This window comes from Crinia signifera, chromosome 6 (genome assembly GCF_055691185.1).
Source record: "Crinia signifera chromosome 6, ASM5569118v1, whole genome shotgun sequence".
Taxonomy (NCBI): domain Eukaryota; kingdom Metazoa; phylum Chordata; class Amphibia; order Anura; family Myobatrachidae; genus Crinia; species Crinia signifera.
The window spans coordinates 137,798,683-137,826,630 of NC_139222.1; the positions used below are offsets into that span (position 1 = coordinate 137,798,683).

The following is a 27,948-nucleotide window of genomic DNA, read 5'->3' on the forward strand; positions in this document are numbered from 1 at the left end:
GGGTTGGCTTCTTACCTGGATAATGTCGCAAATCTGTAGCTGGTGGTGGACAGCTGTAAATGTGCCGATGTTTGTCTGTACAAAATTTCTCAGTACAATAACATCTATAAATTTGACAGTAAAACTGAAAAACAGCCCGAGATACTGGGAATATTACCTTTCATTAGAATCTCGGTTATAGAAGACAACGTATTTTAATAGTAAGTGGTCCTTTAACATCCAAACAATGTACTAATTTTACCTCATTTGGGGCCAGATGCATCAAGCTTCATAAAATGATGAAGTGGAGAGTGATAAAAAGCCAGCCAATCAGCTCCTAACTGCCATGTTACAGGCTGGGTTTGAAAAATGACAGGTAGGAGCCGATTGGCTTGTTGTTTATCACTCTCCACTTTATCACTTTTTAAAGCTTGATACATCTGGCCCTTAGCCACTTTAGAGTTCTAGGTTTGAACCCTTATGTCTGCAAGATTGTATAGAAAGGAGTGTACTTCTATTAGCGCAATAAATGCACCGCTAGGATTAAAAAATTATTCTTTTGAACATTGTTCCCAGTCTGAATATTTTTTTGCAGCACTATGCAAAGCCATCCTCAAAGCCGCTCATCTGCTGGTAATACAAGCAGATAAGCGGCTTTCCCGGCGATGATGAAGGATCACTAGGCCGTACACACAGGGCCGACAACACCACTAGGCAGCCTTAGGCATTTGCCTAGGGCGCCGGCCACTTGAGAGCAGCCCCCGATCAAGCTCAAGGTGAGTAAAAATTTAGATTTAATTATTTTTCTGTCCCCTCTGCTGGAGTGGGACATGATGCACATAGGTGTAAACGATTATGCACTATAACAGCTGCAAAACATTTCTGGAACTTATACCCACAGTAAGTGGTATAAAATGTATAATATCAATATATAGATCTCTGTAGTTGAACAGATTAGCATTTACTTTAATAAGAGAATCTTCCATCGAAGGTGGAGAGGTGTCATACATTGCTATCCAGAAATTCCCAAGCTTAGCCATTACAGTCCAGGTTGTAAGAATATCCATGCTTAAGTCCAGATCTTAAATCAAATTGACTGAAGTACTACTTAAGTCATCTGTGCTCAAGTATGGATATCCATAAAACCTGGACTGTAATGGTGGAGTTTGGGAAGTTCTAATCTTGTCCAAAGTTTTTTGATCAAGAGATGCCAGTGTGGTGCATGCATGTGGAAATGCGAATGCTCGAGGACAACATATCCTTTCCACACAAACTGCAACTTTCACACAACAATTGACCATTCTTATAAAGAAGGAACCCTTTAGCTTGGAAATGTATCCTTCGAGAACTTGGTATTAAGATGGGCTTTGGGTGCCAGAATTCTGCCAGCAAACCTATATGTAGCAAAATGACTCATCGGGCATAACATTCAATAGCACTCTTACAAGATGGAATGTGTTTAAAGAATTGTGATACACAATACAAAATAGGAATTATTTATAATCTCCAAAAACAAAATAAATCTACTGACTTTGAAGTATCAGTGGCTGAGCCTCACAATGACAAAATAGCTTCTGTAAGTACAGGAGGGCAAGGATAATGTCAAAGCAAAACAGAATATTGTGAGAATACAAGATGACAATGGAACAATGTTATAGGTCAAACAAAATTAAAAAAAAAATGGTCCTGAAAGCTGGATGCAGCAACTGTGGGAGAAAGATTCATTAACTCTCACCAAGGTCAAGACAGTACCTTCTTATCTGGTAACCGTCTAAATTCATTTAATTAATACCTACTTCAGCCAAAAATTAATTAGCATTATACATTTTAATGGCTGAAGCAGCCGGAGTTATCTGAACTAATAATCAGCCTTAAGAACAATAGGTCACTTATGGGAGAGAAACAGGACCTCATGTAGAAAGCTGCATCCAGCGGCAAAGCCACAGTTTAACATTTCAGCAATATAGAATTTGGAAACAACCATGTTATGTTGGTGGGAGGAATGGAGAAAATGCTAAGAAATGGCAATAAAAACTAAATTTAAAAAAAGGTTAAAAAAAAAAACAGCAACTGTAATGGAAATCAGAAAGAGGGGTAAACAAGGGTACACAAAATAAAAGAAATTAAAATGCATCCCAGAGATTATAAACACAAGTGTAGCCTCCACATCGTCCAGGGGAAGGGAAAAAACGGGGTCGGAGGACAGCTGTGGAAATTTTTCTCAGCCCTTAAATGTCTGCACTCCAAAGTCTTTCAGGAGAACGGAAACGGCTTTCCGCCCCTATAAATTAAGATAAAGTTCCGTCAGGGAAAATGCAAGTCTATTATGCTCCCTGCTCCTCACAGGATACGGGAGACAAAAGGCTCAGTCTGGCCACGTGGCAAAGGAGAGTAGGGTGGCAACACACACAATGTGGGGGAGGTAAAGATCGAAACCTCCACTCTCACCCCCTCCACAACAAGCGTCTCTCATGCGATGAGGAAGAGGAGAGAGAGTAACTTATCTAAATAATAACCACTTTGTTAGGATTGCTTCAGGCGCTTGCGAGGTGGACCCAAGAATGGGCACTGGGCAGAGGCCAGCGAACGGTATGCTTCTGCTACCAGGTGCGGGTGTGAGACCACCATAGATTTCCATCCTGAAGTTTCCATGACATCAGAGGCGTGGCTGGGGGAAGAGAAAGATCAGAGGAAATGTCTTGGAACAAATCAATTGCAAAGAGAATATACAAGAACAATGACAATACAATCAAATAAAATCCACTCCCAGTTTTTCAAAAACATCTTTAAAACACACTTACTAGTTAATGAAGTCCACAGCCTGTGTTTTTAGCTGGTCGGCACTGTGTAAATCAGCCAAAATCAGAATCTCTGCAGCATTTTCCACTGACAAGTTGCTACATAGGGCTTCCTCACACATCACCTTTAGGCGCTCTAGAGCATACTGTAAACACAAGCAAAATGATTTACAAAGAAATTTTAGAATAGTTTGGCGATTGCTTCTGAAACTATTAATCAAGGAAATCATGCTAAAACTTAGAATCAGTTTCTTTGGTGAAACCCACAGTGATGCAGCATAAATCACTAATAAGTATGACAACATACAAGGACATTTTTGAAAACTGATACAATAATCCATAGCGAGATCAAAGTGTTTGCTCATTTTTAAACTTAATTTAGAATATGAAAGACCTCTGATGGGTAACCAAACAAAATAAATGTATGGCTCGGTTAAGAATGTGCTTTAGTTACAGAAATAAAATATGCCATGTGCAAAGACCCACTACACCTCAAACAAAAATGTTCTTTTATACAATAGGAGCGAGCAGCATTCAAAAATCTATAATGTAAAGATTTCAGGGGCAAACCAGTACTGGTAGCAATCTCATTAAAAGGACAATGTCGCCAACAGTTTAAGCATTATTTTGCATAAAATGATTGAAAACAGAACAATGGGGCAGATGCATTACGCCCAGTGAATTGAAAAAGTGATGCTAAAACGTTGATAAAGTGGAAAGTGATAATGCACAAGCCAATCAGCTGAGTTCGAAAAACAACATTTCAGAGTTGATTGGTTGGTGCGTTATCACTTTCCAGTTTCTCAACGCTTTATCACCACTTTATCACTTCACCGGGCTTAATACATCTGTCCCAATGGCTTTTAATTCAAATATCTCAACTTCCCTTCATCCCAGTGGAAAAAACATTTGTCTTCCACTATACAAGAAACCAGGGATATTACAGAGGCACCTTTGGTAGGCAGCGCTTTAGAAAACAGCTTACACAACATACTAATGTACATCAGCTTAATTCATTGTTTGCATTAGGGGTAGATCACTGATCTAAGCTAACATCTATACCCCTTATACACCAAAATCCCAGGTCTGATCCAGGATAAAAAGTTTCAACTCATGAAAAGCTGCTCAAACCCCTTTAACATTGTACGCTGAACCTGGGTTATTAGCCCTGCAAAGGTTTGTGAGTCATTAAAAAGTGGATGTTGATGACTCATGAAAAGTGAGCAGCTTATAAACATAACTCTGGATTGACCACCCGTGGTATTGCAGGCCTGGACAATTACCTGGGGTCGACTCTTTCACACCAATACATGATCCCGGTTTACCCGGGTCAAAGGTTCTTGGGGAAAAGGGTAAAAGTAATATTAAAGGAAACTAATGGATATCCTTCCAATGTTATCATAGAGACCTTAAGTGACGCAGTGAACCATGTTTTGTGCTTCACAAAATAAGAGTTCTGCCTATCATGCAGGGAGCTACATGCAGGACTACTGGTTTTCTATTGGAATGGGAAACCTCAGATATTCTGATAATACACAGAAGAAAAAGGTTTGCCTAGTTCAATTTAATCACTGCCTCTTCGAATAGATCCGCTGTGCAGCACCTACACATGTCCCTGGGGCTTTCTTTAGACTGCTGGAAGTTTTTTCCTCATACAGATGTAATTACTACAATTTTGTTGCATTATTGACACTGCTGACAAACCTGTTTGCTACTGAAATATATTTCCTTTTACGATGCCGCCTTATTTATTAGGCTGTGGCATAATACCTCTCACTTTATTACTCTGTGCCATAGGATCAATCAACTAGACACTAAGTAAGATATACATGCCAATATTTTGTTACGTGTAAACCACTTAACTACTATATATTATTTCTAGTTGTCTTCTGTATTCCATCAGCTAGGGACACTTACAACGTGTGACATTTGGTGCTACAAAAAGACTTGATTTTTTACAGTTAATGTATCCAAGTTTGAGCACAAAATTGATCAAAACAGAGAAATACCAATGTACTATGGGGTGAGTGTAAAAAGAAAGAGATTCATCTCATCTGACCTGTGCCATCCCTACTTCTGTACGGACCAAATAAATAAGAAAAACACGTAGGGGTAAATTTACTAAGATGGGAGTTCTACTGAAGGTGGGATGTAGTCATAGCAACCAATCAGATTTTACAGACTATTTTCTTGAAAGTGCCAAGACGTAGAATCTGATTGGTTGCTATGGGCAACCAACCATCTTCAATAGAACTCCCATCTTAGTAAATGTACCCCTAATAATGGGTAGACACCGTTCGATCTGGGATTCGATTTCTACTATATAGTCTTGCCTGGCAAGACTTTTTCTTTTCAATTTCCACGAAATGTGAACACGCATTGGGATTGAATCAGCATCAAATGCTGCTAAAAGCATTCAATGTGCATTCGATTCGAGTTTGCTTTTACACGCATCGATTTACTTTAGTTTTGATTTCTATTCCATTCATTCACTTTCGATTTCCCCAATTCCACTCCCTTTATTTTGGCCTTTCATGGGATTTCACATTCGATCTGCACTTTTGCATTCAATTTGATTTGCATTCAAGGCACAGTGTACACATTCAATTCGATTTTTTTCAGCATAATATATTTTTTCTTTTTGACATAGTGAGAACGGGAGAACGCATCAAATCAATTGCTTCTATAAGCAAAATCGAATGGAATACCTGTCAAAAATCGAACACCCCTTAAGACTTGTGTTAGAAATTTACCGCTGAAAGTAGCAACAGTTGGCAGACCTGTTAAGAATGGTTTCTTTGTATTGTTTGTTCCCATATCAGAGTAAGACAGCTCTTATAGCCTGTCAAATTGCAACTACAAATGGAGCGCCCTTCATTCTTGCAGAAGAATGCGTGCGTCCACCTAACTACGGAGCTCCCTGCCGCCTGATCCCACCTCCCCGCTCCCCCCCTTATCCTGCCAGTCTCACTGAAGCGGAGATGGGCAGGGTTCACGTCCCCTGCTGCCAGGACGCGTGTGCGTGATGCTCGCACGTCCCAGTCAGATGGAGCACCTCTCAGCCAGTTCTGGCGAGCCCCAGTGCTGGCTGAGAGGCGCTCCATCTGTAACTGTAGTTTAGACCTTTAAAGCAGGACATTTCAGGAGAAATACATATTTACAAGCAACTTATCTAATTGTGGTTACCATTTAAAACCACTGTACAAGAAGCAACTCAGATTACATTTCATTAGTCTGGACTGCTAAAAGTTGATACAGTTTAGCCAGTTTTAGGTCTCTAATTTCCCTAACATTTCTTAATATATACTCATATTAACATCGATTTATAGCATTTATTTTCAGATTTGACATCCTAAGTTGAACCCCAACAATACCTTGTCCGCAGCAGCAAGAAGATCATCAGCCATCTTGTCAAGGTTGGATGCCTTCCCAGTGTATATAAAACACATCATTTCCTTGAAGACATCTGGTTCCACATCTTTTATCTCCACTCGATTCTAGAATGAAGAACCCATAGAACAATACTGAACCTAATATTGTTAACATTTTAAGTCAGCTGGAAAAGAGCCATACAGGATATTATTTTTCTTTTTGCCTCCGTTTGAGCCATGTCTGAATACATATTATGCTTTCTGCTGATGTGGCAGTTTAAATGGAACTGTGCAACACTATTGATCACTATGAGGCTGATGCAGAGTGAGCACTAGGCCAGTTAGCGCGGCAAATTTGCCCACTGCGCATACACTTAAATCAAATAGACTCGAAATGGAGAGTGAATACAGTTGTGTAATACCACTAGGGTAATTACTAGGCGCTCCCTAGGGCCCTTTCATCAAATCAAGCAGCAGTTATAAGTTAGGGATAGTCAGTCCAAAATACATACACAGAAATAAAGTTTGATAACTGCGCTATTTGAGGAAGAAATTTAACCACATACATTTAACAATTTATGATATGTGAGTGACATTGACTGTTTCTCCCCCCTTCATATTTGTCCGTGGCAGAGGCAGAACTCTGGGAGGCAATGGAGTCATCTGCCGCCGGGCTCCTGCTCTTAAGGGGGCACCTCTCCACCACTGCCAGTTTAAATCCATTGATTGAAAGCCATCAAAATCGCTTCTGTGGCTGAGTTCTGAAATATATGTGTTCTCCCTCTCTTTCTGTTTATACATAGAGTATATAATATATATTTCATAACAGACTATATTTTGAATAATGTTGTGTGCGTGTGTGTGGGGGGCACCAATATTCATCTTGCCTCCGGGCAACTGGGACAAACTTACGCCACTGGTCCGTGGAGTCAAAAATTAACAGGATCCACACACAAACAGAATCAGTGGGGTGCAATATCCAAAAATCTTGCCCATAATCAAAGTGGTGATCTAATCACCTGCAATTTTACATTATGGACAAACATGAGAAGGATGGGAAAAGGCATTCCCATGTAGGACAAAGATCTGTTGGGATGGATTACAGTCGTAAGAATATTGTGTGTGTTTTAAGCACATACAATCGATCGTTTGATCGATCATATAATCTGCATTGTATGCAGGTCTTTTTAATATATGGCCAGAATAAGTGTAAACTAGGCATATATGCCATCTATGCAGATCCAGATGCATCTCGATACATACGGCTCAGCATATGTGCATAAATATACATGAGGTGTAAAATTATTATACATCATTTAAAAAAAAAAAAAAAAAATGTTTAAATATAATTATTGTACCTTCTTACTCTCTTCCATTTCATGCTCAAACATTGCACTGAAAACGGGAGATCGTGCTGGGAAAAAAAAAGCACAAAATGATCTAATACTCATCATAATCCATTACACATTCAATTCACTGACTAAGCTAATTAACATAGGTGCATTTCTACTTGGCCAACCATGTCTGTGTATATCTATATTAAGAAAACAGAAGGCTGGTGCTTTGCCTGAAGCCAAATTGATGATTCTTATTAGTTGTCTGTGTGAAGCCAGACTGAAGATTTTCATTGGCCGTGATCCAAGGCAGCTGAATTATTGGTTCTCTCATTTGGAATCCATGGCCATAATCAGATAACTGGCTACTTTCTTTCTTCCACACCTACTTCATAAATTAAGTTCTACACCAACAAAAAAATTGTTTTAAAATAATAATTTACTATATTTTGTATAAAAGATATTTTGCACAGATATTTATTATTCAAAACAGCTCAAATAAAACCATGTCCTGGATGCAGGGTTTTTCCCAGGCTTAAATTTTCAGGCAATCCACCGAGTCCCCGAACTACCGGCACTCTCTCCAATCAGATCTTGTTGCAGGCGGACGTCAGTGTCACATGATCTTCCCATCGGGCAATCAGTCCAGAATCAGTGTCTGCCTGCAACAAGGTCTAATTGTTGAGTGTGCTGGGTGTCAAAGACAGACTCCGGGGTTGCAAGGACAGTGCCATGGGCAGCAGGGGGCAGGCATGTGGCCATTCACAGTGCAGGGTGGAGGACTGCGATCCCAACTCCTTGAATAAAAGCCAGGTGTCACTGTTCAGGTGGTAACAGTCCGCTGACTGAGAAGCAGTGAAGACAATTTTTGTGTCTCTCTGGGATGTGTATATTATACTCTGGGAGTTGTTAATTTAAAAAAAAAAAAAAAAATGTGTGGTGCAAGAAAGTAAAGGCTGCTTAGCATTCAAATCTCAAGTTTAAAACAATGTAAGGTCAGGATTTAAACACTTTATTATTGCAAAGACCCCCACCCGGCTACATCTTAACGCCACCCAGTTAGAAGAAATTTTTCAGGAGGGAGAACACTGTTGGATGGACACATAATTAGCCAATTGTCAAAATGTTAACGCTTGATTTCAGACATTGGGGTTAATCCAAAAGTGTGCGAGGTGCCGTTGCATTTTAACACCAGCCACAGCACCTGCACCCCTTGAGGGCTGAGTCCTGCAATGAACTTACACAAAATTGCTGAGCCCTATTGGGCAGCAAGAACTTTTGTGCCAGTTTGGGCCACCGTAAAGTGTGGCTGCTGCAGTGATAATGATAATTGGATTGACCCCATAGTTACATCTTGAATAAGCAGAAACTCGCCACAGTTGTACATAATCTCTATGTATGGGCTAACTAGTCTGCCATTTATCTGCCAGGAACCAACCTTTGTCCCCTGCTACTCTTAATACAAAATCATAAACCAACACAAATGAAGTCAGTCTCTTCATGATATTGTACTGTATGAAAATGAATTTGCATAAATAAATAAAAAAAGACAAGTTTGACAATAGCAGTGTGGAATGAGTTAATGGGACAAATAAAAGAACACTATGCTAAATGTTAAGCTCTGCAAACTTATTTTCTGTAATTAACAGCTGTAATCAAACTGTTGCCATGTGCGCACACAATCACAGCTGCTGTCAGCTATGGCACAGCAGCTAAGCTGGCTAGCAGTGCCAATAATTATGTGCTTTCTGGCTTATATATACATATACACACACACACACACACACACACACACACACACACACACACACTATATACCAGCTCATAAAGGGAAACTTTGTTAGGGGTATGGAACTTGTACAAAACAAATAAAAAGAACCACACCAAAGGTTTTACATGATGTACAAGAAAGACTCCTACAGTACAAACCACTGTTGAGCTACACATCCAAATATGCCGTGCAACACACATCAGAACATACCCTATAGTATGTAGCCAAGTAGCAAAACTATGGTAGAGCTGCAGAGATACAGATGGAGCCGGCCTGGTCTTTGCAGGGGATGGCAGCAGAATCGCCAGCCACCATCTGATCTGCGAAAGGGGACGCGTGCGCACGAGATCCGCGCGCGTCCCCTTTCGACGGCACTTCCCCTGGGGTCCCCACCGCCTCCCCTAACCCTGTCCGTCTCCCTGAAGCGGAGACGGACAGGGTTCCCGTCGCCCCGCCGCCCGGAAACTGAGACGCACGCGCGTTTCAGTCAGATGGAGCGCCTCGCTGCTGGCGGATCGCCAGCGGAGACAATTTGGCGATTCGCCAGCAAGAGGGAGCCCGGCTCCATCTGTAGCTCCACAACAGCTTGAGTGCTACTTATTACTCACCATGGTTCTAGACACCCTGGGGCAGATGTATTAAGCCTGGTGAAGAGATAAAGTGGAGAGAAAGTAGAAGGTGATAATGCACCAGCCAATCAGCTATGCTAGATCGCTCAGGACTTGCCAGCAATGTGTGCGTAGCGATCTGTCAGGGACACTGTTCTCCGGTGAGAATACTGGCCCTGGCCAGCGATTAAGTAGATTTATCCAGCATACTGGATAATTGATCCGCAGGTCCCTTACACACGGACTGATATAGGAGCATTTTCTAAGCAATCTAGTCAGATCGCTTAGAAAATGCCCTGAAATTGCCCCATGTGTAGGCCCTATTAGGAGTTGATTGGCTGGTGTGATATCAACTTTTTTACCAGGCTTAATACATCTGCCCCCCTATGTCTAAATCTATATCCAGTCATAACTACATTTTATTTCCTTTTGTACAGAATGGGAATTCCACACACAAAATAGAAAAATAATTGAATGCACCACCCCCTTATTCAGTCAACAAACCCACCAGAACAATGATACATTCCATCGTATCCCCAGGACCTTATTTAGGTTCTGATAAGATGTACAAGTCAGGCTAAAGTGTACTTTCCTCCCCCATTAGGGAGTCATATCTGAGTCATATACAGTGAAGGAACAGTTGGAAAACTGGTTATGAATGCATCTCTATGCCAAGTTAAACAAAGTAATAGGTCTTCGAATCAATGCTTTGCTGATGATTAGAGACAAATTAAATATGCAATATTTAAAAATCGATGAAACTTTACATTACCAAGAAACAAAAAAATGGTTATAGTCATTTCATGAAACACAGAGGGGTATACAAGTGGTGCATATTTTTCACCTATGCAAGAAATTGGCACTGTTTTTTTAGGGCAAATTTCGATTTGATCTACTCAAAGTGCTGATTATTTTGTAGCCACTGTGAAAAATAATCGCAGGCAAATCCCTGTGTGTGATTTGCTAATCCACGTGTTGAGTTTCACCACCACCCCCCCCCCCCCCCCCCCACCCGCAACCCCCCAAAGAAAACCTGATGATTAATGTAACAACATGTTATACGGGCAACTTTATATGTGATCACAGCCACATGTAGCAGCAATCTTCCAAAAATAGCTGGCTGCATATAAATTATTATAGATAGGAGTGCCCTGACCATCTAAAACTGTATATGGACCTGTCCTAAGCTGTTAAAAAGGACAGAAGACAAAATATCCTAGATAAGAAATGGATTAGGATTAGGAGGATTTACTTTAAATCAAAACTTTCTCTCACATTTTACTTGTGCATCATCTGCCAGAGGTGCCCTCTTACACAGGCATACACACGGAGAGATTTTATGCTATTCTACTCAGATTGCATAGAAAGCAAGCACAGATCTCTCCGTGTGTATGCCCATATTGATACCAGGAACTCGCCTACAATAAATAGCATAGCAAAATTGCTTAACACACATCTCTACATGTGTATGCCCCTTTAGAACTTGAACAATGAAAGAGTAGCCTACTAAAGTTATACCCCTTTCACAATTATACAGGGGGTGACCTGCGTATAACCCATCTAGAATTGACGGGTTGTCAACCCGGGTTATTAGCTGTGGTGCTTTTATACCACACCTCAACTTGGGTCTATAGGGCACTAACCCGGCAATAAACCAGGTCCAAGGTGCAATGTGAAAGGAGTACATGGTTCCTCTGTTACGGATTATGGGCATGATTCAGAGGTGCTACCAGTAGGCGCCTTATGCACACAAATATAACAATTTATTAAATGAACCTATTATGCACAAATTAATTAAAATAAATGGACACAAAATATATAACAACAATAGCAATATCAGTATAAAAAGTTAAAAAACATGTACAATAGCAAATGCTGATTTAATGTATAGTTACCAAGTCCCGGTAGATTTTATCATATGCGCATATGATGCCAGGTACTAATGTCCCGAATTGAAGGATAAATTGCCAGCGCTCTGTGGGAGTGAATAACACCTGTAGAGTCTCCCAACAGGGTTTTTGTATTCCACAGCGGGGGTTTGAAATAACTTTGTGATGGCAGACGATGGTTAAGTGAAGCCGATGAAGTCGACACTTATGTGTCGATGGAGACGACAGCCACAGTGCTTACTTGCGGGCAAATAATTTGCAGCGGATCCCAGTTCAGGGTAACAAATACACCAATGTGCCCCACGCCTGGCGGTGTCAGATGGTTGCAGGGTTATTTCAAACCCCCGCTGTGGATTACAAAAACCCTGTTGGGAGACTCTACAGGTGTTATTCACTCCCACAGAGCGCTGGCAATTTATCCTTCAATTCGGGACATTAGTACCTGGCATCATATGCGCATATGATAAAATCTACCGGGACTTGGTAACTATACATTAAATCAGCATTTGCTATTGTACATGTTTTTTAACTTTTTATACTGATATTGCTTTTGTTGTTATATATTGTGTCCATTTATTTTAATTAATTTGTGTATGATAGGTTCATTTAATAAATTGTTATATTTGTGTGCATAAGGCGCCTACTGGTATTTCCTTCTTTTTGCTAACCTTTTTGGGGGCGGCAACCCCCTTCCAAAGGGCACCCACTTGCACACAGCACTCAAAACATAGGCCCGTAGCGCTCAAAATATATTGTTTTCTGTATGATTCAGAGGTGGATGCAATGCCGATGTTTGTGCAGTCGTGAAATTGTTTGCGACTGCACTAAAACTACAGAAAACCTGCTATGGCGCATGCATTCCCGACTGTACACAGAGAACGTTGTTGTGTAAGGAATCACTTGCAATAAAAATGGCGGCACACAATGGATTTTTATATGCGGTGACCTGAGATGCTTACAAAAAAGGGTGTGTCACTGCTAAGTCAGCGAATGTGGGTGTGCTCTCAAGTGCAAAACCACAGCCACAGGAGGCCATATTGAGGGGAATTTCATTAGGAAATGCTGTGTACGCCACTGGCTGTAGCAAGTGACGTTGGTGCACCAATAGTAGAGCATTCATAAACACGTTCTTGCACCGTCTATAGATGGTAAAAGTGGGAATCCCATTGCTTTCCGCCGCATGCAGGTGCACAATGGGAAGACCGACAGCAGCATTTGCATTTTAGCGCTCAAGCAGTTCCTACCAAAGGTTGTACAGTAGTATTCGCCTCTGAATCAGACCCCATGGCTCAATCCTTTCTGGAAGGAAAATCTTAAACTGGCTAGCTGACTGTGAGGAAAGCATATGAGGCATCCATTTTGTGAAGTACAGGTATATATTAGCAGATAATAATTTTGAAAAGGTATGACATTTAAAAGCTCTGAAGCTTCTTCTATAAAAGGCCAAAGATTATTTTAGTTACAACTACTCCACATAAATAAATGGGTTGGAAACCAAAATCCTTGAAATATCAGTCTTTACCAATTCTAATTGTGGTTATCTAATGCTGGGTACACACCAAAAGATTTGGGCACAATCCCATCAATCTGGATCCAGTTCAGACCGATTGGGTCAAAATCGTTTGGTTGGATCCGATTCCGATCCTACCTGGATCCTATCTGCTGCATGTAGGATCTTTATAAGATCCATTCATCTGAATACAGATGGGATCAAATCGTATCGCACGATTTATTTATTTATTAACAGTTTCTTATATAGCGCAGCATATTCCGTTGCGCTTTACAAAGGGGACAGTGATACAAACAAAACAAAGTATTTACAGACAGTCAAAATGTAGGAGGGCCCTGCTCGCAAGCTTACAATCTATAGGGAAATAGGCATTGATACATACTGTATTCTTTATTATTGCATACAATCCAAATCGTTTTGGTGTGTACCCAGCATTAGTGACACAGAAATAAACAGCCAATAAAGCAACAGTCAATATAATGTCACAACAAATGGAAAATTCAAATTCTGTAAATTAAATGGATCAAACATTCAATAGTAAAAAGAAAAAAGAAACATAACCTATCAAAATCTGTTCTTTCCACTTTAACTACCAAGTACTTTGTTATTTCCCATTCTTGCAAATCTATTAGCCTTGGGTCCTTTTCATACACTGTTCTCCTTCCTGTGTCAAAATCTACCACTTCTCATTGTAGGCTTATAATTAATTACTTGCCATAAACAATGAGACACATTTGTATATTTTATATTGTAATTTAAAAGAAGCACAAAGCACAGAACTCCAAATAGCGCTGCGCTTCCACCAGCATTCTACAAACTCAGGGAATAATTTAGCACTGTGTAGATTAACATTAAAGAATATCAAATATAAACCAATCAAACTGAAGAAACTGTTACAATGGGAAAGCACTGTGGATGCCACAATTGTCCTTTATGCAGACTAATTGGGCACAAACATCACTTTTAAGGCCCATACACACTTGACGATTTTCAGCTGAAAATCGCTCAAAACAGCCGTTTTGAGCGATTTTCGGCTCAAAATCGCCTAGTGTGTATGGCCCAGTGATTGCCCACTAGCGATGATGCACGCTCCCGCATCATCGCTAGGAAAGTGGTTCATCTGCTGGTTTTACCAGCAGATGAGGCGATGATGGATGGTTTTTCATCCATCATCGCCATGTGTGTACGCCTGCCGGGCTGAAAGATTAACCACTTTCAGCCCGGCGGACCGCCCCGCTGCCCCCCCCGCCCCCTCGCCTGTCATACTCACGGCACCCTGCGCTCTCCCTCTGGCCGCCCGGCTGGCGCTGCTGCTGCTCCCCGGCCAGGTTAAACACCCGGCTGGCCCCGCCCCGCCCCCCACAACACGGAGCAGACAGCACAGAAGTGCTGTCTGCCCAGCTAAACACACTGACCACCAATGTTTATATATTTCTGCCAACTGCCACCAATGTATTCATTTAAAGGCAGCAAATATTATATATATATATATATATATATATATATATATATATATACGTTAGAGGAAGAAATGGCGGCACTGGCAGTCTTGTTGAGGAAAATCAATGCATTTAATTCACATCACAACAACCAAACGTGCATAGGTGTCCGACGTTTCGGGGTGGTATCCCCGTTTTCAAGGTGCAGAAAAACAACAGCATTACATGTGTTAGGACTCCTACCTTTATGGGGTAGAAGATCTGAAGGCGGGAGCCCGTTCTCTGCGGCGGCGTCCGGCGTATGACCGGAAGTGGTCAGTGCTCACCTTCCGGCTCTTCCGCCGGGAGCGCTTGTCGCAGGTAACCCAGGCAACCTGCATAAACAAAGTGGAGTGTGCATGAGTGAGACATGTACAGTGTCAAAATACAGAACGTATAAGTGTAGACAACATTTAGATATAAAAAAAACGATTTAAAAGGTATCTCTCTGTGGCTCTGTATGGCCGTTGCTTGCAGCTTCACTGCCGTTAGTACTATTTAATGCACTTTTCAAGCATAGCATTGTATTTCAAACAGAAGTCGACAGCCGTGTCAACATTGCGATACATGATGTTCCTGCTCGCGGAATCCGCTGTGAAATACAGCGAATATCGCAGGCAGTGTCACAGTGATATATGTTTGCAAATATTGTTAACTATTTTTAAGTATTATTAACTCAGAATGGGAGAAGGGGACTTTGGGGAGTGCATAAGTCCCCTTCTCCCATTCTGAGTTAATAATACTTAAAAATAGTTAACAATATTTGCAAACATATATCACTGTGACACTGCCTGCGATATTCGCTGTATTTCACAGCGGATTCCGCGAGCAGGAACATCATGTATCGCAATGTTGACACGGCTGTCGACTTCTGTTTGAAATACAATGCTATGCTTGAAAAGTGCATTAAATAGTACTAACGGCAGTGAAGCTGCAAGCAACGGCCATACAGAGCCACAGAGAGATACCTTTTAAATCGTTTTTTTATATCTAAATGTTGTCTACACTTATACGTTCTGTATTTTGACACTGTACATGTCTCACTCATGCACACTCCACTTTGTTTATGCAGGTTGCCTGGGTTACCTGCGACAAGCGCTCCCGGCGGAAGAGCCGGAAGGTGAGCACTGACCACTTCCGGTCATACGCCGGACGCCGCCGCAGAGAACGGGCTCCCGCCTTCAGATCTTCTACCCCATAAAGGTAGGAGTCCTAACACATGTAATGCTGTTGTTTTTCTGCACCTTGAAAACGGGGATACCACCCCGAAACGTCGGACACCTATGCACGTTTGGTTGTTGTGATGTGAATTAAATGCATTGATTTTCCTCAACAAGACTGCCAGTGCCGCCATTTCTTCCTCTAACGTAGTTACTTGTATCGGAAGGCACGACAGCAGAATACTTTCAAGGGAGGAGTGCTGGTCCGCTACTACTGTCATATATATATAATATAATATATATATATATATATATATATAATATATATAATATAAATATATATAAATATAATATAATATAATATAATATAATATAATATAATATAATATAATATAATATAATATAATATAATATAATATAATATAATATAATATAATATAATATAATATAATATATATATATATATATATATATATATATATATAGCAGGATTCTCATAAAGAGACGCAAGCACTCTCCACTTTATCAAAGAAATGATACTTTTGATAAAAATAAAGTCGTTTTTAATTTTCAGCAAAGATTATCAGGTAAATCCCGATTTCACCATAGCCCCGACGTTTCGGTCCTTAAGAACATGGACCTTTATCAAGGAGCGTTTGGTGGTGAATAAAGGTAATGACAGGGAGCTTCAGGAGCAACAGGTGTACACCAGCATAGGTGCAGTGTCTCACCCACTGCACCTATGCTGGTGTACACCTGTTGCTCCTGAAGCTCCCTGTCATTACCTTTATTCACCACCAAACGCTCCTTGATAAAGGTCCATGTTCTTAAGGACCGAAACGTCGGGGCTATGGTGAAATCGGGATTTACCTGATAATCTTTGCTGAAAATTAAAAACGAATTTATTTTTATCAAAAGTATCATTTCTTTGATAAAGTGGAGAGTGCTTGCGTCTCTTTACGAGAATCCTGCTACATATTGGAGGACTGATTCCTGTCTGGACTCCTTCGCATGCACCCCATTGTTGAACTATCACCCCCAGTGTGAGTGCGGTCTTTCTCCTTGGAATATATATATATATATATATATATATATATATATATATATATATATATATATATATATATATATATATATATATATATATATATATATATATATATATATATATATTTTATATGGCCAGGTAGCGCCCCAGGCGGGGGGGCGCTCCGGCACTACTCGCTCCACTGGGGAAGGGGGTGTGATGCGGGTGCTGCATTGCTCCACGGGGTATCGCTCCGAGGGAGGGAAGGGGCTGCGGGTGATGCGGCCGGCGCTGCATGGCTCCACGGGGGGGAGGCTGGCGGGTGATGCGGTGAGGGCTGCCACGTCGGAACCCTTGGAATTCAAACCCAGCCCATTTATAATGAAAGATTTTCAGCAAAGTCTTTCGCCCTTCTGAAAATCTCTTGCTCTTTGGGGACAATAGCTCAGTGTGTACGCACTACTTTGGTGAAAGATATATCTATCAAAGATTTTGGCAAAGTCTTTTGAAATGAAAATCTTCAAGTGTGTATGGGCCTTGCGGAGTAAAATAAATGGTGGTTTGGAAATCAATTGATATGCGAAAAATATATTCAACATGCGAGTACCACAGACTGCTATGTTACTATTTTAAAGAGCAGGGTCTCAGGTACTGTTTTTCATTACATACAAGTATAGTAGGCATGAGCAACATGGTATCAAGTTGCCAGTTGTACACAGTGATTGAGTGTGGCTCATAGGATTGACAAGCAAAAAGGAGACATGGGAAAAGAGCGGCACAAGCAACAGGTCAACACAGATAAGGTTGACATGATTTTTTCACTTAAGCACATGGAACCCCAATAAGTGTAACGCTTTGCTCGCCAAGCTTTACTGTTCACAATCATAGCCCACGTGGATGGCAAAGTATGACCTACCGTCCATGTTGACCAATAGTGGTTGATCTATTGACTGACAACCTAATACCCATCATCCAAATGCCCAGTCATTAATGTGGCATAATACAAAGCATAGCCTTCCGCATCTTCACCTTATGGTGCCCATGTGATTATCAAGTTCAATTTGAGCTTTTTAATTCAAATCGTATTGTATCTACTTAAAAATGCACCATCTTTATTTTCCCTTGGGATGCACGCTCCTAAGTGGTCAATATTCCAAGGCAAAATAGTATGTGCATGCAGGTATTTTTTTTGTACTACATTGCATGCAATTGTGCTACATTCTTTTGTAGTGTAGTCAAAATCTGGTGAAGTAAAAATCGCAGTGTGTATAGTCCAAATAGCATAACACACACAGTCTAGTCCTAAATCGCACCAAGCACACATCTCACCATGGCCCTTATGGCGTGTACACATCGTTATCGCACGCAGATCGCAAGGGTTTTAGTCTTGGTTGCCTTGACTATATAGTGCAGATCTTCACTATATAGTCAAAATCGTATGCCATAGCATGCATGCCGTGCGATGCGATCTGATCGCATCGGGGGATCGCATCGCACGGCACATCTCACAGCGTGTACACACCATTATTCAGATCTGATCGCAGTACAAATTTGTTTGGAAAATGGGAAAAACCATGTGCACTGCAGGCGGGGCAGGTGTAACATCTATAGAGAGAGTTAGATTTGTGTGCGTTATTTTGTTTCTGTGCAGGGTAAATACTGGCTGCATTATTTTTACACTGCAATTAAGATTTTAGTTTCAACACCCCACCCAAATCTAACTCTCTCTGCACACGTTACACCTGCCCTACCTGCAGTGCACATGGTTTTGCCCATTTTCCAAACAAATTTGTACTGCGATCAGATCTGAATAAGGGCCCATGTGTGAGCACCTTTAGGACAGACTTCTTTTATTCAAATGACTAGTTAATTTAACAAGTTAACAGCAACTCAACTGTCACAGCAAGAGAATCCCTACCATATGAACTTACACCACATACTGTACAATAAGAAAGGTTTCCTTTTAGACAGACCTGCTAGGATTGCTTTGTGTGCTTGGAACTCCTGTCCAGCCACGCACAGGCAGCAGTCAGTGAAACGTGAATTCTCCCACAGTCCTCCAAGTTCATCGGCTAGGCGACATTCTGGTACTTTGACCATGTTCATTGTATTCTGGCCGGATATGTTCACAGAGTCCTGAACGACACTAACCTGGGGGGAAAAAAAGATGTAATGGTTAAAGAAAAAGAAAATTGACAAAAATATAAAATTTAAAAAAAAAAAACACATAGAAACCCCAACAAATCTGGGTTATTAGAGGTTGCATGCCATTTGCCTGCTAGATGGATGGAAAAAAACGGTTTTCAGGCCTTTTTTGGGTGTCAACACAAGTACATACCTCACAGAAGAGTGTCAACTTGTCATCTGGGAGGAGCCCATTAGCCTCATCAAGCAAAAAATCCCTGCGAATAAATTTCTTAAAGCCCCAGTCCTTTCCTTGTACGAAACGGTATGCCCGCTGACTCTCTAAAAGACAAAAGACACAAAAGCATAATAAAATAAAAGGGCAGTCGCTAATGAAATTTGAAAATGCTTGGATAAACTTATAAGCTACATACCCATTGCCTTAGTCTCCTCTCCTTTGGCATTGAGGATGGAGAATTTGAATTTAGCCCGCACCTCACTCTTTGGACAACTGACCAGGAGCAAGTAGAGGGACAAATAGTCCTTGCTCTCTTCATCCAATCCTTTAGGATTTACTCGCAGGCACCTGAAGGTAATGGGAAAATCCAGAAATATTAACAAATAGGAGTGCTTCAACTTTTTAATGGTTGGAGTCCAACCTTTTTAAAAATAAATGTAAAATAAAAGGTCACAATGTTGGACATTCAGCAGTGTCCAGTATTAGGGGGGGGGGCATGCAATCCTCCACTGCTATTTCCGATGTCTTCACAGATTGAAGAGGCATCACGGCCTCTGCCATTCTGCCCATAATGACCATGGATTGTAGCAATCCCGGGCGTATATCGACAATCCATGCCTGTTTACGCGGACATGTCCCCTTTCGCCGATCTGCAGACGGGACATTGAATCCCACCTGCCGATTTGCTGTCGGGCAAACCGGCCAGGATCACGGCTTTTGGGAGGGACCTAAAGCCATAATCCGGGATTGCATACCCCCCTAAAAGTCTCAAAGGCCCATTGGTGACTTTCATTAATCAGAAAGTCAGCAGACCTAGAATATTAAATAGACATACATCCAATTTACCAATCATGCAGAAAACACCTTCTTGCTACTTACCATTTCAGTTTATCATTGGCCCCTGAAGAAAAAGTGGAGCTCTTTATCACCTCACCCATTTCCTCACGACAGAAGCTGAAATTGTTGATTGTCCACATGTATGAAAATTTTACAACCTTTATCTGTGATGAAGAATAAAAGACGCTTTATCAGTCTCTTCCAAACTTCAGCATATCCATTAACAAAATGCTACTTTCCATTATGTTATTGACGGTACACAGTAACTCACCTGTGTATAACACCAGCTTTCAGCCACAGGACCACTGGACATCTCAGCCGGGGGAGGGGGACTTGGTACTCGCGACATCGCCAGTTTGACAGCTTTAGCGAGGCGGAGGAAGGAGCCCAAGGGGCCTTCTCCTGACAGAAAAACACCACCTTAAAAAAGTTAGTGCATGGAAAGCTGCTAATCAAATATAGAACACAAAAAAAGTCAAAGGGCTTGTCCTGCCCATATATATCAGGGCTGGGCAATAGCGACCCTACAGATGTTGATGAACTACACATACCAGCATGCCTTGCATCAGTTTCAGCATGGCCCCATAGCAAAACTAATGTAAAGAATCCGGGGATGTGTAGTTCATCAACAGCTGAAGGGCTACTATTGCCCAGCCCTGCCATATATGAATGGTATTACCATGTGACTTCACTAAAATAAGCCATGTGATCTCCTGGCATGCTACTCAAAACATAGAGGATGTCCCCATTCCAGAGGGCACATTACATTTACTATCATGGCTCCCCAAAACCACTGACCAACCGTGGCATACTCTATGCCAGGCATGTCCAACGTTGGCCCTCCAGATGTTGTGAAACTACATGCTTTGCAATAGTTTTAGCATTCTCTAATAGCAAAACTGTGGCAAAGCGTGCTGGGATGTGTAGTTTCACAACATCTGGAGGGCCAACGTTGGACATGCCTGCTCTATGCCAACTGTACAACCTACTTTGAATGTTTGTGAGTTTCAGCTAATTACACAAGCTCACTGAATACAGATCTACAGTACTATAACCCAGATAAGGTGGCATACATTCACACATTCCTCCTAAGGGTAATAGTACTAAACATGCTTCCCTCCGAATCAGAGAAGGACGCAGCACATTCTTACATAAGTGGGTATTCAATGCAGGGTCACGACTGTCGGGCTGGCCCCACAGCCGTGACCCTGTCCTGTTCTCGGTCAGCTCGACACTGAATCGGCAGTTGGGATTCAATGTCCCGCCTGCCGAGCCCTGAAAAGGGGGGCGTGGCCATGAGATGTGGCTGGAAATTGTCGAGCTACGGCCGGGAGCTCCTCAATTACCGGTCGCTCTCGGCAGAACGTGCCCGACTGCTTGTGAAGTCAGGCATTTTCTCCCGAGATCCCTGTTCAATGCTGTTGGGGAAGACATTACCCCATAGGGAATAGCGGCGGGAGATTGAATACCCTCCATAGTATGGGAGTGTTTGCTCCAAACTCATTCACTGGCTAGTGTGACAAATAAAACATTTAACAACAATGGATTAATCCGATCTACGGTTAAATGTATGTATGTACTCTGCAAGCAGCCACAGAATTATCTCCCTTTTATATCACAGTGTCCTTGCCCCAGTGGGTCATTCCCTGGAATGTTACACAAAGGCTTGGGAGATATGTGGGCACAGAGCTTGCATTAAAGAACACAAATGCAGTCATATATAAACACTGCTATTAAGGAAACTACTTTCAAACTATACACAGTGGTGACTGTACATTTCCAAATGTCACACTACCTACCCTATAACAAATAGCATGTCAGAGACTGTGTAGTAATGTTCCCACTCTCTAGAAACGATTTCTGTATCTGATGGAGCAGGTCATTAATGAGTAGCTGACCCATATTTTCTCTTCTCTTTATCTCTCTACAACCTTTCCATGCTATTTCATTTTTGTGGAAATGTTTAGCATTATTGTGTCACAGTACTGAGGTCTTGGATTTGATTCCCATAATGAATACGGCCCTAAATGTGTAGATCTTGCTTATTCTCCATATCAGAGTGCATTAGATCAATTATGGTAATAAATAATCATAAATATTACAACATTGAACAAATTCTAAAATAACAGAATAGTAGTTGGACGTGATCGAATCCTCTGGTTACTCCTTTACGGGAATGGGAATACACTGTGGGGGAAATCTACTAAGATGGGAGTTCTATATCACATGGGATGTTGCTATGGGCAGCCAATCAGATACTATTGATTATCTTCTAGAAGGTGCTAAATTAAATAATTTGTTTCTGATTGGTTGACCATAGCAACAGTTCATGTGAAAGAACTGCCATCTTAGTAAATTTCCCCGGTGACTTAGGGGGGTATTCAATGTCTGTCGAGCTCCTTATTTTTGTCGAGCTTTGTTGTTTTCTCGACGAGAGGTTGGTTATTTATGAGGTCACCTATTCATTGTCTAGTTTTCTCGACTTGTCGAGCAGAGCTCACCTGATTTGGTTTTCGGTTTGCTCGACTGTCGAGTTGAACATAACTCGACTTGTCGAGTTATTTTGGGTAAAATCTGTCGAGATAATTCCTGCAGTCTATTCAATGTCAAAGAATTCACCTGACCTCGACTGTTTGAAATCACTCTTCCCTCAAATTTAACTCGACAATTATTTCTGTCGTGACAAGGGAGTTTCTCTTGTTGCATGTTCATAAATTGTGTTAATGTATATGCAGGATTGTACTAATGTTTGTAGTGCTTATCTTGACTTCTGTCTTTGTGATATTTTGCTAAATATTCCTCTTTTGATTAACTTTACATTTGCTGCATGTTTATATGGTATGCTTTAACCCCTTCCCGACATATGACGTATATATACGTCATATGTCGGTTGGGGGTGAATCAAGCCAGCTCACGGAGTGAGCTGGCTTGATAGAGAGCAGGTAATGGCTGTATATTACAGCCATGTCCCTGCTCTCACGGCCACGAGCGGCGAGTTCGCCGATCGCGGCCGTTTAACCCTTTAAGCACCGCGGGCAAAGCGCCCGCAGTGCTTAAATAGCTGATCGGAGGGGGGGCGCCCCCCTCCGGCGCCGATCGGGGCCCCCCGCAGCGCGATCGGAGGGTGCCGATCGGTTGCCATGGTAGCCAGGGGTCTAATGTAGACCCCTGTGCTGTCCGTGTATTCATACCTATTACATCCTGCCTCAGGCAGGATGTAATAGGAAGTGAAAAAAATCACTACGTTCAGCCATAGAGCTCTATGGCTGAACCTAGTACAGGCGATCGCGCCCCCTAGTGGTCAAGTACACTAGGGGGCCTTGTAGTAAAAGTAAAAAAAAAAAAAAAATAAAGTTTAAAAATAAAAAAAAAATAATAAAATATTAAAAGTTCAAATCACCCCCCTTTCCCCATTTCCCAAATAAAAATAAATAAATAATAAAAAAAATAAACATATTTGGTATCGCCGCGTTCCTAAAAGTCCGATCTATTAAAATATAACATTAGTTATCCCGCACGGTTAAAGGCGTAAACGGAAAATAATCCCCAACGCCAAAACTACGCTTTTTGGTCGCATCGCCTACCCAAAAAAAAATAGCTAAAAGAGATCAGAAAGTCGCCCATATCCCATAATGGTATTAATTAAAAAGTACACTTCAGCCCGCAAAAAATGAGCCCTCACCCAGGTCCGTAGGTGGAAAAATAAAAAAGTTATAAGCCGCAGAACATGGCGACGCGACGCAAATTCGAAAAACCGTAACATTTTCTATTTTTTTTTTTTGTGGTAAAATGTAACGAAAACTATATAAGTTTGGTATCACCGGAATCGTAACGACCCATAGAATAAAGATAACCCATCATTTTAAACGAACTATGAACTCCAAAAAAACCGTAACCAGCGCAAAATTGTGGAATTGCGTTTTTTTTTTTTTTTACCCCACATTGAATTATTTCCTGATTCCCCAGAATATTATACGGTATAGTAAATGGTACCATTAGAAAGTACAACTTGTCCCGCAAAAAAAAAGCCCTCATGTGTCTATATAGCCGGAAAATTAAAAAAGTTACGCTTATTTGAACACAAGGAGGAAAAAAAAAAAAAAAATTACCTTAAAAGGCAATGTCGGGAAGGGGTTAACCCATTATTCCATTGTCAGCATCAGTTTTCAGCTTGTATTATTACGCATTTGTTTAAATTATTCCATTTGGCATATAAGAAGTATTATCTTTTTTTCTGCTCACCTTTCATGTTCACTGTGCTGCATTTTGCCCATTGAAAGTCTTCTGTATACATGTCTATTTATGTCTACTTCTGGTTTGATCAAACACCTATGTTTAGTTTGTTTGTTGCCATTCTTTTGTTTATTTCTACAATGCAATGCATTGCAATTTACCTCAGAGCTCTCATTCCTGTACTGAGACTTCAGGGAGATACCAGCATTGTGCAGTCTGCTGATTTGGAAATGGTTTTTATAGGAGAATTTTCATTTTTAACAAGATATCTACTTTTATATAATTGACTATAAAAATGAAGCCTATCTCTGACAATTGCCACTTTCCTCTAGGGGAGAACTCGACTTGTCGAGCTAAATTTTCAGTTAGCAAAATGAGAAAAACAAATGCAAATGCTCGACAATTCGGACTGTTACTGGTGGGATTGAAATTACAGTTTGAATAGGCGAGAACTCGACTTGTCGAGCTAAATATTCATGTCGAGCAAAACAAATGCTCGACAATTCGGACTGTCACTGGTGGGATTGAATACCCCCCTTATTCTGCTATTATTCCTCTACACCAGGCATGTCCAAAGTCCGGCCCGGGGGCCAATTGCGGCCCTTACCATCATTTCAAGTGGCCCTCAGCCTCCAGCCAGAAGTGGGCGTAGCATCAGATGAAGGATGCACAGCACAGGACACTAAAGGTGGGGTCCCGGGAGCTTGCCTTTACCTTGCTGTCTGCAGCAGTGAGAAGGTGCCGGCCGCCACAGTGAGATTTGTTTGGCGGCTTTCGTGTGTGTGCGTCCAACCCCTGCCATTCAGAGAAGGGGGGGGGGGGCAAGCTACGGGACAGAGTGAATGGTTGCAAAGTGGGGAACATACAGTGAATGGGGGGCATACAGTGAAGGAGGGGCAGGCTGGGGGACATACAGAGAAGGTTGGTCAGGCAGGGAAATATAATGTGAAGAGGGCAGAGTAGAGGACATACAGCGAATGGGGGCAGGCAGGGGAATATACAGTGAAGGGGCAGGCTGGGGGACATACAGTGAATGGGGGGACGCTGGGGGACATAAAGTGAATTAGGGCACAGTGGGGAAACATTCTGATGTGATTAATGATTCAAAGAATGTCAGGCTGAATGGTCGGCCCCCACACATTTTCACCTCACTAAATCTGGCCCTCGTCGCAAAAAGTTTGGACACCCCTGCTCTACACAGTAAAGTATAGTAGTGTAACTCCACACAGTAAAGGTCCATACACACTGGGCGACTTTGAGCTGAAAGCAGCTCAGTCTACTCGTTTGAGCGGCTTTTAACTTGAAAGCCGCCCAGTGTGTGCGGGGCAGTGATGAGCGGTGAGCACTGATGCATGCTCCCGCATCATCGCTGGCCGGGCAGCTCATCTGATCTGACATTACCCGCAGATGAGCGAAGATGTGGACAGCTTTCCGTAGCATCCTGCTATGGAAAGTCGTCCACTCCTGGGAAAATTGCTAGAACGGGCAGAAAACGCTCAGTGTGTGCACTGAGCATTTTTCAGACAATTTTCCCCACCATCGTTGTCCATACACACTGGGCAAAATCTCCCAGTCTGTATGGACCTTTAGGGCCATTTTAGGAATCTATGACTGAAGCAGTAATGCGAACCATTAAACCAAACATGTCCATCCTTAGGCCCTCCTTAGGCCTTGCCACAGATTTGCTATTAGGGAATGTTAAAACTATGGCAAGGCATGCAGGGATGTGTAGTTTCACAACAGCTGGAGGGCTGCAGGTTGCCTGCATTAAACCACCAGTACTGCCCAATCATCTTTAAAAAGGACTTGCTGGCTCTCAGATTTGAATAGCTGAATCTCAAGTCCTACATTATCTGATCACCCCTTCAATAAGTATAAATTCCCCTTAAACTCACCTGTCGATACAATAGGAATTATCAAAACAGTCAGTGCCAGCAGTTCTATAACGATAGGTTATATAAATTCCAAACCAGTTTTTCAGATATTCTATCCTTAGAGAGACAGAGATTAAAGTTTATATACAAGTAACAGAAATTAATATTCATAAATACATGCAAATGTAATTGATCTAATGACATTTGGTGCCTCTAGGTCACAAACTCCAAATTAAGCCACAGCTTAATTTGGTCTTAAGCAAATTGTCAGTAAGAAAATGGTCTTTGGTAATATGGTGGAAACATATTGAAGGTCTTTTAATAACCCGGGTATTCAGTTTTATCAAACTAGTATAAATTAAGAAAATTCTGTACAGTATCTAAAACTATAGGCAAAAGAAAATACACCAGAGGTAGTCAACATGCTACCCTCCAGCTGTTGTGGAACTACACATCCCAAGATGCCTTGCCTCTGTCTAGACATTAGGGCATGATAAAACGGTGGCATGGTATGCTAATTTCACAGGATGAAGACCCCTGATATACAGTATGCGCTGTTTGGTTTGAACAAGGGCCTTTGCATTGCCATCCTCATCAATCCCAGAATGTTATCCTGCCCATATATCTGCATAAATATTTGTGGATTGGAAAACTGTTAAATGTGGGGGTGGGGATGGACCAAATAATCTACTAATCCTTTTTTAGGGGGAAGGGGGATTGCTGATGTATGGGTCAATTTAGTGTACAAACCAACAAATTATCCCATAAAAACAACTACCACCATGAGATAAGAGAAAAGGCACTGGTCAATAAAAAAGTTACATTTTCGAAAACTGCATAATACATACATTCACACAATCATGCTACTCTGAAAGGTAAAACTCCACAACTAGATCATATGGAAAGAGATGGCTCCTGCCTGTTACTATGTGTACACATACTGTAGGTATGAAACACTGTACACAAACACTCTCTATGCCAGCACACACCAAACAACACATGCTACTTACACACTATACCTCTGATTTCACAGTATTACAGAATACTGATCACCACAAAACTACAGGAAATATTCATTCCAAGTGTTCATCAGCTGTCAGTTCCTGGTTCGTAGCCCCTCCCCCTCAGGTTCCCAGGGGCCCTATTTCCTCCCCCTCGAAGTACGCGGAACCAATATCCCGTGCTGCGGCCACCACCCCCTAGGGAGCTACGCCTTAGCGCCTCTGTCACCCTAACATGCAGGGCAGATCATAATGTGGCAGCATATGGGGGCATAGGAATGCTCACTATCTGGCAAGCCAGAAACCCTGCAGAGCTGCACAGCGCATGCGTTATCCCAGAGGCGGTATCGCACATGCGCAGACAGTCCGTGCTCTTTCCGCCATACAGCGATACTAGACGCTACGCACGCGCAACAGGATATTCTAGTTAAGTCAACGCATGCGCACTGGGATATGACGGAAGACATGCGCAGTGAAGCGGGCAGGTTATTAGACGCACATGCGCACTGTCTCTATCCTGTTTTAAGATACACGTACCGGTTATGCAACTCACTGCTCCATCTCCCGCTTACGGAGCAAATCAACGTTACCGTCCATCGGAAGCAACCGCTGCACAATACAGCAGCAAAGGCTGAGGAACTCCCACGTCACAGAGGTCGTCCGTTCCACCCCCTGGAACGTCCCCAGGCCCGGCGCCATGACGTCAGTGCGTACGA

The 27,948-nt window shown here is 41.8% G+C and overlaps 1 protein-coding gene across 15 annotated transcripts; it reads right to left on the minus strand.

Moving 5' to 3' along the window:
• Positions 1–1,459: 1,459 nt before the first annotated feature.
• SPOP (speckle type BTB/POZ protein) lies at positions 1,460–27,928 on the minus strand. Of its 15 annotated transcripts, none has more exons than XM_083147338.1 (11): positions 27,770–27,928; positions 26,253–26,343; positions 20,396–20,526; positions 20,167–20,288; positions 19,484–19,635; positions 19,264–19,391; positions 18,899–19,076; positions 7,507–7,562; positions 6,152–6,274; positions 2,781–2,923; positions 1,460–2,647 (listed from the first exon to the last, which is right to left on the minus strand). In XM_083147338.1, the coding sequence occupies exons 3-11, from the start codon at positions 20,471–20,473 to the stop codon at positions 2,503–2,505; spliced, it is 1,125 nt and encodes a 374-aa protein (XP_083003464.1). In that variant the 5' UTR covers positions 20,474–20,526; positions 26,253–26,343; positions 27,770–27,928; the 3' UTR covers positions 1,460–2,502. The 15 variants fall into 15 exon arrangements, with proteins under 15 accessions (XP_083003464.1, XP_083003470.1, XP_083003461.1 ...); XM_083147344.1 differs by having other exon boundaries at positions 20,396–20,544; XM_083147335.1 differs by having other exon boundaries at positions 26,253–26,348.
• Between the last annotated feature and the right edge of the window lie 20 nt (positions 27,929–27,948).